The sequence below is a fragment of the Helianthus annuus genome, chromosome 17 (genome assembly GCF_002127325.2).
Source record: "Helianthus annuus cultivar XRQ/B chromosome 17, HanXRQr2.0-SUNRISE, whole genome shotgun sequence".
In the NCBI taxonomy this organism is placed as follows: domain Eukaryota; kingdom Viridiplantae; phylum Streptophyta; class Magnoliopsida; order Asterales; family Asteraceae; genus Helianthus; species Helianthus annuus.
Window position 1 is genome coordinate 7,589,770 of NC_035449.2, and position 13,371 is coordinate 7,603,140.

At 39.7% G+C, this 13,371-nt stretch overlaps 2 protein-coding genes across 2 annotated transcripts; both read left to right on the forward strand.

Moving 5' to 3' along the window:
* The first annotated feature begins 2,644 nt into the window (after nucleotides 1–2,644).
* LOC118488785 lies at nucleotides 2,645–6,622 on the forward strand. Its single transcript, XM_035986127.1, has 2 exons — nucleotides 2,645–3,902; nucleotides 6,366–6,622. Exons 1-2 carry the CDS (start codon nucleotides 2,645–2,647, stop codon nucleotides 6,620–6,622), a joined length of 1,515 nt encoding a protein of 504 aa, XP_035842020.1.
* A 2,183-nt stretch (nucleotides 6,623–8,805) lies between these two features.
* Nucleotides 8,806–9,159, forward strand: LOC110923639. Its single transcript, XM_022167709.1, has one exon. The coding sequence runs from the start codon at nucleotides 8,806–8,808 to the stop codon at nucleotides 9,157–9,159; it is 354 nt and encodes a 117-aa protein (XP_022023401.1).
* Nucleotides 9,160–13,371: the final 4,212 nt, after the last annotated feature.

The following is a 13,371-nucleotide window of genomic DNA, read 5'->3' on the forward strand; positions in this document are numbered from 1 at the left end:
AAAAGATCAAGTCTCAACTTAAGTTGAAAGCATGCATGATATCATCAGCCAAGGGGGAGTCTGTAAGTGTAGTACCCGGTGATTGAAGATTATCGATGCAACACAGAACTGATGCAACAGTTAAGGGGGAGACTGTAAGTGCAGTTTCTGCCGGGTAACTGTCGCTTATCAGTTCTGGTCAACTAAAGCAGAAGTCCAAGTTAAAGTCAACCATAACGAAGAATTCAAGACCACGTGAAGACCATGCATTGATCAAGGGGGGGTTGTGTAATACCCCGAATCTTAATGTGCTGGTTATAAACGTGTGAAATATGTAATTTATATTTCATATATTGTTAAACGAGTAAGATAATTGTGTGAAAGGTGAAATATCTTGACAAACCTTGGCTAATATAAGAGACCGTTAATATTAATAATTAAATATATTATTTTATTTACCTTACTCCGTTTTTAATGAAACTTAGGTTAAAACGTAGATAAAAATATGCTTGTTCTAATGACATATTCGTCGTTTTATAAAACGTCATATTTTAAAAGTTATACAAGAAAAACGAGTTAAGCAGCTGAATTAATATATATAAGCAAGCAAGCTAGCAGGTAGGTAGGCACGTCAATTGAATCCCACATCGACCAGAAAGGGATTTGAGGTGCCTGCTTGCTTGCTTTAAATAAGAGTCTCAGTAGTTTGTTTAGGTACCAGTTTCTTTAACGGGAATGCTCTAGTATAGAGAATCATGAGTATACGATACCCCGTTGGGTGTTGTTAGTAGTCGTTTTTGGAGCGCGAGTAGGAGCAGGAGTAGGGAAACTCTACATCAACGTGCCGTAGATAGTTTTGAGGTATACTCTCGTTTAAGTTTATGTTTAGTTATTTATTATTTATTTTTAGTAATTAATATTAGTTTTATTATTAGTAATAATATATTAGTAGTAGTAGTGTTAGTATTATTTTTAGGTACTAGGGTTATTGTCAGGGGCAGGTATTGGGTAGCCTAGCCTTAGTTAGGCATGGACTGATCAACCATGCTTAAACAAGGCAGTGCTAACCAATATCCAACCATGATAATGACTAGTTAGGTGTACCATTACCTAACCTAGGATTATGTAATTGTGTCAGGACCTTGAGACATAACCCAGTATTACTAGCGGCTGTTAAGCAATTGCTAATCAGGTGAGTCATCATACTTGTCTTTTAAACTGTGATAGTATACTCGTCCATAACTGGTAATAATGAGAATGCTGCAGTATGCATGTGTCAGTAGGGGTATATGGGATCCCGTTATGCTTAATGAGGTGTGTCACTCTGGGAAGGGTAATAAGGTGTTGTACCCACAGGCACTTCGTGCTTATAAGGTCCAGCGACACACACTCATACCTATGTGACGGCCGTAGGGGGACACAGCTGGAGGACCAGTATGTCTCTTGTACGGTGGTTTGTGACAAGTCAAATGTGACCTATAAGGTTCAATGAGGTCCAACCTGACTATAATGTGGTCACATGCCCATATTGTGTATGCATATAATGTAAACTGTGGTCTGTCTTTATAAAAATTGTATAGTATGAGCTCACCAGTATATATCTGACGTCGTTTTGAGTATACTTATCTCAGGTTAGTCATGAGGAAAGCTATAGGAACTACTTAACAGTTGGGGAGGTTTAGAAGATCAAGGAGTTCTTAGTTGCCAAAAGTTCGTAAATAAATAAAGTGTTGTACTCAGACTATTACAAGTTTTAATGAAAGTTTAGTTTGTTTCCGCTGTAAGTGTATCAATTGTGCACAATCACCCGGGTTACGGGGTGGGTGTTACAGTTGGTATCAGAGCCCGAGGTTTTAGCGAATTAGGTATTGCAGGAATGCCTAAGCTTTAACCAGTAGTTCTTTAAAGATTAATAGCACACTCAGACTAGGCCAAATAACATGTTCTCAGGAAAAGTACTTGCATAGTCAGTTGAGTGACGCTAGAAGAAGTAAACTATGTTGTGCCTTTCTATGTGCTATATATATATACACGTATATATATATATATATGTGTGTGTGTGATGTATATAGTTGTTATATTATAATGATGTACCATACATACTAGTAACTCTATATACTCATATTCCTATAGGAAGGAGACAATGTCTGAACATAGAGATGAACAAGGGTCTAGAAATAATCAGAATAACAGAAGGAGAGAGGAAGATTCGTATAGGACTCGAACTCCCTCTCATAGTGTCAGGTCCCGGTCTAGTACAAGCATGCGTCTAAATACTGAGGATATCCACTATATAGCTATGGAAGTGGCTAAGGTAATGAAGAATGCACAAACTGGTAATGTTAACCAATCTGGAGAACGACATGAAGAAAGCTCAGCAGCCTCCACGCCAGTTCAAAGGGAAGGAATGGGCGAAAGGAAAAACACTATTGCAACCATGCCACTAGAAGGAAAAGGTGAATATTCCAAATCAAAGAAATGTACTTATAAGCACTTCATGTCTTGTAAACCTCAGTCCTTTGACGGAAGAAAGGGAGCACTAGAAGCTCAAGACTGGCTCAACAGAATGGAGTTAGTATTAGACATATGTGAGTGTGATGACCGCAACAAAGTACGGCTTGCGGTACATATGTTTGAAGCTGAAGCCCTTCACTAGTGGAACATTATGGTCCGAACAGAGGGAAAAGAAAAGGTTAAGGAGATGAAGTGGGAGGAGTTTATTCATAAGTTTCTTGCTAAGTATTGCCCTCCCAGTGAGACCGAGCAACTGGAAGTGGAATTCTTTCAGTTAAAAATGGGAAATAAAACCTATCGAGAGTATGTTTCTCGTTTCAACGACATATCTCGACTGGTTTCTTATTTAGCATTGACTGAGGAACAACTGATCAATAGGTTTATTTGGGGTCTACCCTCTGAAATGAGGGTGTTTATCAAATCCAAATCCCCCAAGACTTTTGCAGAAACTGTTGAGGTTGGCGCCGTCATGGCTGCCGAGATGATTCTGCGGCAGGCTGAATCTCCCGCACCAAAAAGAAAGTGGGAAGAAAGAAAGGGGGACACCCGGAATAACAACTTTAAAAGGCCTAAAACATTTCCTCAATGTCAAATTTGCAAACGCTTTCATACGGGGGAATGTCGTTTTCCTTGTCCAAATTGTAAAAAGACGGGTCATGCTCTTCAAGAATGCAAGGAAAAGAAGAAGTGTTTCAAATGTGGAGACCCTAACCACATGAGATCTGAATGTCCCGAACTTAAAAGAAATGATAAGATACAACCAAATCAGCCAAAAGGGCGGGCATTTGTACTCACCACAGAAGAAACCAAGACCAATACAGACGTTATCACGGGTACGTATCTCATAAATGATGTATATGCGCGTGTGTTATTTGATACCGGTGCAAATAGAAGTCTAGTGTCGACTACCTTTAGACCTTACTTGAACCAGGCGTCCCAAACCCTAGATCATGCCTTTACAGTAGAAATGGCTGATGGAAGTCAAAGAGAGATAGTTGACATAGTTAAGAATTGTAAAATAAGCTTAAACAACCATGTTATCCCTATAGACCTAATGCCTATGGAACTTGGAGAATTCGACATAGTCATAGGAATGGACTGGTTGACACCATATCATGCGGAAGTTATATGTGACAAAAGGATCATCCGACTCCGATTACCCAACGGTAAACAACTAACTGTATCGGGAGACCGCACTGACAAGACTAAGAACCTCATCACGATAGCACAAGCACATAAATGCCTAAGGAAAGGGTATGTTGCCTTTTTAGCATATGTCGTAAACACTACAGAAAAGCAGGAGGTCGAGGACGTGCCAGTAGTACGAGAATACCCCGAAGTGTTTCCCGATGAGCTCCCGGGACTACCATCGGATAGACAGGTTGAGTTTCGCATTGACCTAGTTCCAGGTACATCACCGATTGCTAAGTCGCCGTACAGACTAGCCCCGACAGAAATGCAAGAACTCAAGAAGCAACTACAAGAGGTGCTTGACAAGGGGTTTATCCAACCTAGTTCGTCACCATGGGGAGCACCCATCTTGTTTGTCAAGAAGAAAGATGGGACGATGCGCCTGTGCATCGATTATAGAGACTTGAATAAAGCCACTATAAAGAATAAATACCCTTTGCCCAGGATCGACGACTTGTTTGATCAATTACAAGGGGCAAGCTATTTCTCTAAAATAGACTTGAGGTCTGGATACCACCAAGTGAAAGTTGCACCAGAAGACATACCTAAGACTGCCTTCAGGACTAGGTATGGTCATTATGAATTTTTGCTAATGCCATTTAGATTAACCAACGCACCTGCAGTGTTCATGGACCTCATGAACAGGGTTTGTAAACCTTACCTCGATAAGTTTGTGATCGTTTTCATTGACGATATCCTTATCTACTCTAAGAACGAGGTAGAACATGAACAATACCTAAGAGCAGTCCTTGAATTGCTCAAGAAAGAAAAACTCTATGCAAAGTTCTCTAAGTGTGAATTTTGGATACGTGAGGTGCAATTCCTAGGCCACGTGATAAATGAATGTGGAATACAAGTTGACCCTGCAAAGATCGAGGCCATCAAGAAATGGGAAGTACCGAAGAATCCCACTGAAATCAGAAGATTTCTCGGGTTAGCAGGATACTATAGAAGGTTTATTCAAGACTTCTCAAAGATTGCAACACCATTAACCACACTAACCCAGAAAGCCTCTAAGTTTAATTGGGGACCTAAACAAGAAGAAACCTTTAACACGTTAAAGCATAAGTTATGTAGCGCCCCAATACTGTCACTTCCTGAGGGAATAAAAGATTTTGCCGTCTACTGTGATGCATCTCACTATGGTATGGGATGTGTACTCATGCAAAGAGGCAAAGTGATTGCCTACGCCTCTAGAAAGTTGAAGATTCATGAACGGAACTACACAACCCATGATTTGGAACTTGGTGACATAGTGTTCGCATTGAAAATTTGGAGGCACTATCTTTACGGTACAAAGTGCACTATCTATAGTGACCATAAAAGTTTAAAACACATATTTGAGCAGAAGGAGCTCAATATGCGTCAGAGACGATGGATGGAGTTATTAAGTGATTATGACTGTGAGATCCAATACCATCCAGGTAAGGCAAACATAGTAGCAAATGCTCTAAGTAGAAAAGAGAAACCTCAACCAATAAGAATTCGTGCAACCAGAATAGAGGTTAAAACTAGTCTCTTAGATCAAGTTAAGAATATACAACAAGAAGCCTTAAAAGAGAATCATATTGTAAAAGAAAGAATGATTGGGAGACTGAAGCTACTGACAATGGGAAATGATAATATCCTTAGGTTCAACAATAGGATATGGGTTCCTAATTTTGGAGGACTGCAGGATACAATCTTAGAGGAAGCTCATAAGTCTAAGTATTCCATTCACCCTGGCAGTGACAAGATGTATAAGGATTTAAGGAGAGATTATTGGTGGCCAGGAATGAATCGATCTGTTGCCCATTATGTTGAAAAATGCCTTACATGCCTTAAGGTGAAGGCAGAACATCAAAAACCCTCTGGATACTTGCAACAACCAGAGATCCCAGAATGGAAATGGGAGAAAATCACCATGGATTTTATCACGAAGCTCCCAAGGTCAAGTCACGGTTATGATACTATTTGGGTAATAGTGGATAGATTGACCAAGTCTGCACACTTCGTGCCAATTCGTGAGGACTATAAGATGAACAAACTAGCTCAAATTTACATCAAAGAAATAGTCTCGCGACATGGGGTGCCTGTATCGATCATATCAGACAGAGATAGTCGTTTCACATCTAAATTCTGGCAAAGTTTCCAACAAGAGTTGGGAACCAAGCTTAATCTAAGCACTGCATATCATCCTCAGACGGATGGGCAGAGTGAACGGACTATTCAGACATTAGAAGATATGCTTCGGGCTTGTGTAATTGATTTTGGTGGAAGTTGGGACACTCATCTGCCACTCATCGAATTCGCCTACAATAATAGCTATCACACTAGCATTAAAGCTGCACCATATGAAGCTTTATACGGAAGAAAGTGTCGAACTCCTATCTGCTGGACAGAAGTAGGCGAAAGTCAACTGTCAGGACCAGAAATCATTGTGGAGACCACCGAAAAGATTCAGCAAATCAAAGAAAGGATGAAAAGTGCTCAAGATCGACAAAAGAGTTATGCAGATCAGAGGCATAAACCCTTAGAGTTCCAACTAGGGGATAAAGTAATGCTTAAGGTATCATCTCTGAAAGGAGTGATTCGGTTTGGAAGGAAGGGAAAGTTGAAACCCCGATATATTGGGCCGTTTGAAGTAACAAGCATAGTAGGACCAGTGGCTTATCGGCTAAAACTTCCTGAACAACTGGCAGGAATACATAATACTTTCCATGTATCAAATTTAAGGAAGTGCCTAGTGGACGAAGCCCAACAAATACCCCTGGAAGACGTACAGGTTGACGAAAAACTCAACTTCATTGAAGAACCACTACAAATCGAAGATAGGAAGGTTAAAAAGTTACGCAAGAAGGAAATCCCGTTAGTCAAAGTCAAGTGGAACGCACATCATGGACCCAACTTTACATGGGAACTAGAAAACATAATGAAATATGTACCCTCATCTTTTTAAGTAATGACAAATTTCGAGGACGAAATTTTTGTAAGGAGGGAAGGATGTAATACCCCGAATCTTAATGTGCTAGTTATAAACGTGTGAAATATGTAATTTATATTTCATATATTGTTAAACGAGTAAGATAATTGTGTGAAAGGTGAAATATCTTGACAAACCTTGGCTAATATAAGAGACCGTTAATATTAATAATTAAATATATTATTTTATTTACCTTACTCCGTTTTTAATGAAACTTAGGTTAAAACATAGATAAAAATATGCTTGTTCTAATGACATATTCGTCGTTTTATAAAACGTCATATTTTAAAAGTTATACAAGAAAAACGAGTTAAGCAGCTGAATTAATATATATAAGCAAGCAAGCTAGCAGGTAGGTAGGCACGTCAATTGAATCCCACATCGACCAGAAAGGGATTTGAGGTGCCTGCTTGCTTGCTTTAAATAAGAGTCTCAGTAGTTTGTTTAGGTACCAGTTTCTTTAACGGGAATGCTCTAGTATAGAGAATCATGAGTATACGATACCCCGTTGGGTGTTGTTAGTAGTCGTTTTTGGAGCGCGAGTAGGAGCAGGAGTAGGGAAACTCTACATCAACGTGCCGTAGATAGTTTTGAGGTATACTCTCGTTTAAGTTTATGTTTAGTTATTTATTATTTATTTTTAGTAATTAATATTAGTTTTATTATTAGTAATAATATATTAGTAGTAGTAGTGTTAGTATTATTTTTAGGTACTAGGGTTATTGTCAGGGGCAGGTATTGGGTAGCCTAGCCTTAGTTAGGCATGGACTGATCAACCATGCTTAAACAAGGCAGTGCTAACCAATATCCAACCATGATAATGACTAGTTAGGTGTACCATTACCTAACCTAGGATTATGTAATTGTGTCAGGACCTTGAGACATAACCCAGTATTACTAGCGGCTGTTAAGCAATTGCTAATCAGGTGAGTCATCATACTTGTCTTTTAAACTGTGATAGTATACTCGTCCATAACTGGTAATAATGAGAATGTTGCAGTATGCATGTGTCAGTAGGGGTATATGGGATCCTGTTATGCTTAATGAGGTGTGTCACTCTGGGAAGGGTAATAAGGTGTTGTACCCACAGGCACTTCGTGCTTATAAGGTCCAGCGACACACACTCATACCTATGTGACGGCCGTAGGGGGACACAGCTGGAGGACCAGTATGTCTCTTGTACGGTGGTTTGTGACAAGTCAAATGTGACCTATAAGGTTCAATGAGGTCCAACCTGACTATAATGTGGTCACATGCCCATATTGTGTATGCATATAATGTAAACTGTGGTCTGTCTTTATAAAAATTGTATAGTATGAGCTCACCAGTTTATATCTGACATCGTTTTGAGTATACTTATCTCAGGTTAGTCATGAGGAAAGCTATAGGAACTACTTGACAGTTGGGGAATTTTAGAAGATCAAGGAGTTCTTAGTTGCCAAAAGTTCGTAAATAAATAAAGTGTTGTACTCAGACTATTACAAGTTTTAATGAAAGTTTAGTTTGTTTTCGCTGTAAGTGTATCAATTGTGCACAATCGCCCGGGTTACGGGGTGGGTTTTACAAGTTGTTAATGCACTTTGGGTGAAAAGTGCATGCCTTCCAATTGTTAGGGTCTTTATTGTACATGTCTTGAAAGTTAGTCCAAGGTTTATCCTTGGACAACTTGTCCAAGTTTTAGGAGAACTTTTGTCTGAGTTTTATGTGTAAAATTGGTTTGTCCGAGGTTTAGTCCCTAGCCTATATATATGTGTGTATTGTGTAGATTAGGGTAACTCTTGTAGCTTGGTGCACCTCTCCCACTCGTTCAGCCTCCTGGTGTGAATTCTAGAGAGAGAGACTATGTGTTAGTGAGAGAAAGCTAGGGTTTAGATCTTTGTGCTCTAAACCAGCTTGTAGATGATGTATACTCCTTTGGTTTGTGTAATCTGTGATGACTGATTCATCAATAAAGAGATTTATCTTCTACATATTTCTATCTTGTTCTTCATATTTTGTTCTTCATGTCTTGAATCAAGTGCAATGTTTGATGTTCGTCATCGATCCGGTGCTTTCACAACACCAATACTAAAGCTTTAGCTAACCTAGGTGCTAGCATCAATTTGATGCCCTTTTCTCTCTACGAAAAGCTAGACTAAGGCGAGCTTTCACCTACCCGAATGACATTATCCTTAGCTGATAGGTCCATAAAACACCCGAGGGGCATAGTCGAGAATTTGCTTGTTAAGGTGGACAAGTTCGTTTTTCCGGCCGACTTCGTCATTCTCGACATGGAAGCCGATGAAAACGTACCGTTAATCTTGGGACGCCCGTTCCTGAACACCGCTAAAGCTCTCATAGATGTCTTTTTAGGCACCATCGCACTTAGAGCGGGCGAGGAGTCGGTAGTTTTTAAGGTCATGAATTCGAGAGCGCCTAGTGATAGAGTAGAGGCGATATCGTTAGTAGGGGAGTGTGAGAAGGACGGGAGAGATGAGGAGAAGGTGGTGAGTAATCCGAGTCTAGAGAAATAATTAGGACTCAAGTGTGGGGATCCACCGGATAGGAGAGTAGAGGAATTAGAGGAGAGAATGGTGCGTTTAGAATCTAAGATGGAGACACTGAGCAAAGCTCAGTGTGGGGATAAAGTTCAATATGGAGAGTATAGATTCAACCCGCCAGGTGAGGAGTTGAGAGGTGGAGAGAGAGATGAGAGTCTTTGGGCTGAGTTGAGCAATGATAGGTATAATGGTGCTGTAGCCCGTGAGTGTGTGTTTCGAGGTGAGCAGCATCTTTATGATCCTCCATAAGTACGTAAAAAGTTGAAAACTCAAGTGTACATTTTGTATTGATTGTATATGAGTCTTTGTTTGCGTGTTTTTCGTGTTCTAACAAGTATTTTCGTAGTTGTTCGGTGTTTGTTTTGTGTCGTTGAGAATTTCGCAGGTTTCGTCACCCCTATGGAACGGATGAAGCAAGAGAAAAGAGGTCCTAGGTATGCTCCATTGATACTTAGAGAAATTTTTAGGAGTTTTGGATGGTTAGGAAAAGATTGGAAATAATTCTAAGGCATGATCAACAACTTTTCTCGACACATTCTGTGAAAAACGACCCTAGGCGTGACGCCTAGGGCCTTCGCGTCACGTCTAGGGTAAAGGGTCAAAATTGAGTATTTTTGGCAGCGCCGCGTCACGTGACGGCACCCTCTGACCCCCTCGCATCGCGTGAGGACCCCTTGAGCCGGTTCAACTATTGATTTTGACCCTTTTCGCTGAATAAACCTTTTCCTTTTCTCTAAGACGAAACCTTTATGGCAAGAACATTGAAATCGCCATATCTCACTCGTTTTTCCACCAAATCACTCCATTCTTCCTCCTACATTACCACAATCACCATCCCCACAATACCCACCATCAATTTCACCTGAAATCGCGACAAATCTTCGCGTTTTTGGACAAGCTCGTGCACCACAAGTTCAAGGCTTCATTTTTCTTGCTAAATCCAATTCCAAGGTATGTTTTCTGCGATTTCTCGTTAGTAGGTACCATTATTGCTCATTTGTTGTGTCAAGTTGGTACTGCTTGGGTTGTTGCTGGTTTTTGTTTATGCAGGTTTGAGTCGTACCACCCGTACTCAATCTCCATTCGGGTGATCTTGAAACTACTTTTCGAATATCAAGCATTTTCCGAGTGTACTAGTTAGTGTCAAAAGCCGATCGCGAATGAAATGCTATACGGTCAAGCTGGATCGGACGAGAGTTTTGGAACTTATGCATTTTTTAACTAGCTAAGTCCTTTCAAATTTGCCCTTTGTTTTTTATTTCTTATTTATTTTAGTCTTTTGAGTCAGTTTCCATCCTACATTAAGGGCATTGTAGAGTTTAAGTGTGGGGATGGGAAACTGTCGTTTAGGTCTTAGTTAGTGAGTCTTGAGTCGTTAAAAAAATAAAAAATAAATAAAAAATAAATAAAAATAAAAAATCAGAAAAAATGTCCTTTGAAATGAGAAGTTTGCAATTAAAACGGAAAATGATAGAATAGGTGAATTTTTGCTCGGGTTTGAATAATAATAATATGAGATTAAAATAAATCGAGCTTACGTCTAGTTTGGGATATGTGGATAGGCCCGGGTTTGGTATTAAGTCCCTTTGAATTAATATACCTTAATTGTCGGTCTGCTAGTGGGTTTTCGCCTGGGAGATATGGGAAACTAAAACTGCCAATAATAGTATAAGGGGCACCGTTATAAGTTAAAATTGTTAGAGTTTGTGATTAGAAAAAAATAGAATAAAAAGTGAGCTAGAAACTAAATGAAAGTAATGCATTCCTATGTAGTCTGGGCTGGGGATAGCGACTCTACAGCAAGATTACCGCTAGGGTGTGTGAAATCGACTTGCAAAGAAAAAGTAAAAAGTACCAAAACCTAAGTAGTCTGTGGTTGGGGATAGCGACTCTACAGCCGGATTGCCTCTTGGTTAGGGAAAGCATCGTCTAGACTCACGTTAAAAAAAAAAAGAAAAAAAGTTGGTTGTAAACTCTCTTGGTTTTGATATAAGACGGTTAGGAATTGGTCCAGTGATCGTTCTTTTAGTCCTATAAGCTTGAGGTGGGAGTAGGTGGACCGTAAATTCTAGTGTGAGACCCTAGGTAGACTGACTGCACTTAAATTAAAATCACATGATAAGGGTTTAGGATTAGATTCGGGTTTAAAGTGGACAAGTATATTCGCAATCGCAGCTAACGCAAGCTTTGGTTTTAATAAAGTATATCTATGTTTTTGTCCCGAGTGATTATTTGTCTATGACTCCGTTGCACAATTCTTTTTCGAGGACGAAAAAAGAGTAAGTGTGGGGATGTTTGATGTACTGCAAAGTACATATGTTTATAGTGTATACTTTGGTCAGTTTTCGGTTATTTTGAGTCTAGTTTTGGTTAGAATTTCGATACTGCTGACATTAAGCTTTGATTTCAGGTCCCGTAGCTTAAAGTGATGAAAAACGAGTCAAAACGAGTAGTTTGGAAGAAAAACGGGATCCATACGCGAACCGGAGAGCTGGAAATCAAATAAAATAAAATATTCAGGAGAAGGGGGCGCCGCGTGACGCCAAGCCCCCCTCGCGTCACGCTAAGCCCTTGAATCGTGGATTTGGTGTTTAGCAGATAGGGTTTTTGAGGGACTTTCCCAAGAAACAAAACAAGAACCCTAAGGACGAATTTCAAACTTCTTTGGGCAACTTTAGAGCATTCTTGGAGTATATTCGGAGATAAAAAGGCGTTGGAATCATCGGTACGAGAGAAGGGCGAAGAATCGAAGGATCTATCGGGTTTTCTAATCCCTTGTTTTGTCGATTTCTTTTCTTGAAACTTGTTATGATGAATTCTAGTTTAGATATCTTTGTTTCGTTTGCACTTATTGATATGCTCGGCTAAACATTTAAGCCACCTAGACTTGATGAATGGATTGATATAAAGTTTTTACCGTTTTCTTTATTCGCATGATTGTTATGGGTGATTGTGTTTAGTAAGCGGTTTGATTTAATGGTTTGATGTATATGCGTGCTTTGATTTGGTTTATTGTTATAATTTGCTTCATATGATTCTTAGTGACGGTCTATATCACAACATAGAGTCATATTAGGGTTTAGGGTTTCGGTTATCACGTTAGAAAACCTTCACTCTTTAGGGAGAATCGGCCGATAACCCCTAGAAGTAACTGGTAATAATTTACTAAGTCTTAGGGTTCTACTAGTCCTAATACCTGGAAAGTGAGGGGCTATTGGTAGGTCTTACCCGGCGAATTGCTTTAGATAGTCCTTGGAAAAGGTCATGTCTTGGTTTACCTGTCAGTTTTATTAGTCTATCAAGTCAAATTAATTACTTCAACTACCCTAGATCTAGGATTGGAAAAGAATAGGTCAACAATAGGGTACTTACACAATAATTAGACAACTGGAAAGGCGTCTAATAACCGGTAGGATTAACGGCCTAGGTAGCCCCACAGGTTTCTCCTTGAGAAGGGTCGAGGGGCCTTGTTGGTTCTTAATAGGTTTAGTATTATAAGACCCCGGTTCCATAACTCGTGCATTTAACTTAATCGGTAATCTCTTAAAAACGATCCAGGATTCTTGTCTAGGTGGTCTCATTCTCACATAAGAAAAGTCCTCAGTCTTTATTTGTTTTTCGTCTAGCTTTAGTCTACTAAGTAGTTTAATATAGATTTCCTTAGTTTTCCGTAACCAACCCCCCCCCCCAAAAAAAAACAATTAAAACAAGTTAAGTCGCGTCTGTCAGCGTCTGTCAGAGTCTAGCTTGCGTGATACATAGAGTCTTGTGGTTCGATATCCGGACTTCCTAGGTTATACTACATTGATCGGTACACTTGCCGATTGTGTGGTTTTAGGTGGAGTCTAGAATTTAAAGCTTTGTAGTGTCTAGCTTAGAGAGTCTAATTTAGTTAATTTTTATAGTCTGTTTAGCACACGTCACTTGTCCACTCATGATTTTATATAAGGAGAGGGAATAAGTTTAAGAATCGAGATAAGGTAGGAGTCAAATCTCAAGTTGACATCTACAACTACAAAGTTCACACCAAGCAAAAGTGCAGAACCCTTCTCACACTCATTAAGCCTCACAGGGAGTCACATGCACCTCACGTTATTATTATGTGTGCACCCATAATAATAAGGCAATTTGCATGCTTATCTCAGTGCCTCTTAACTTGCGCTAAAAGTTCCCCCCCCCCCCCCA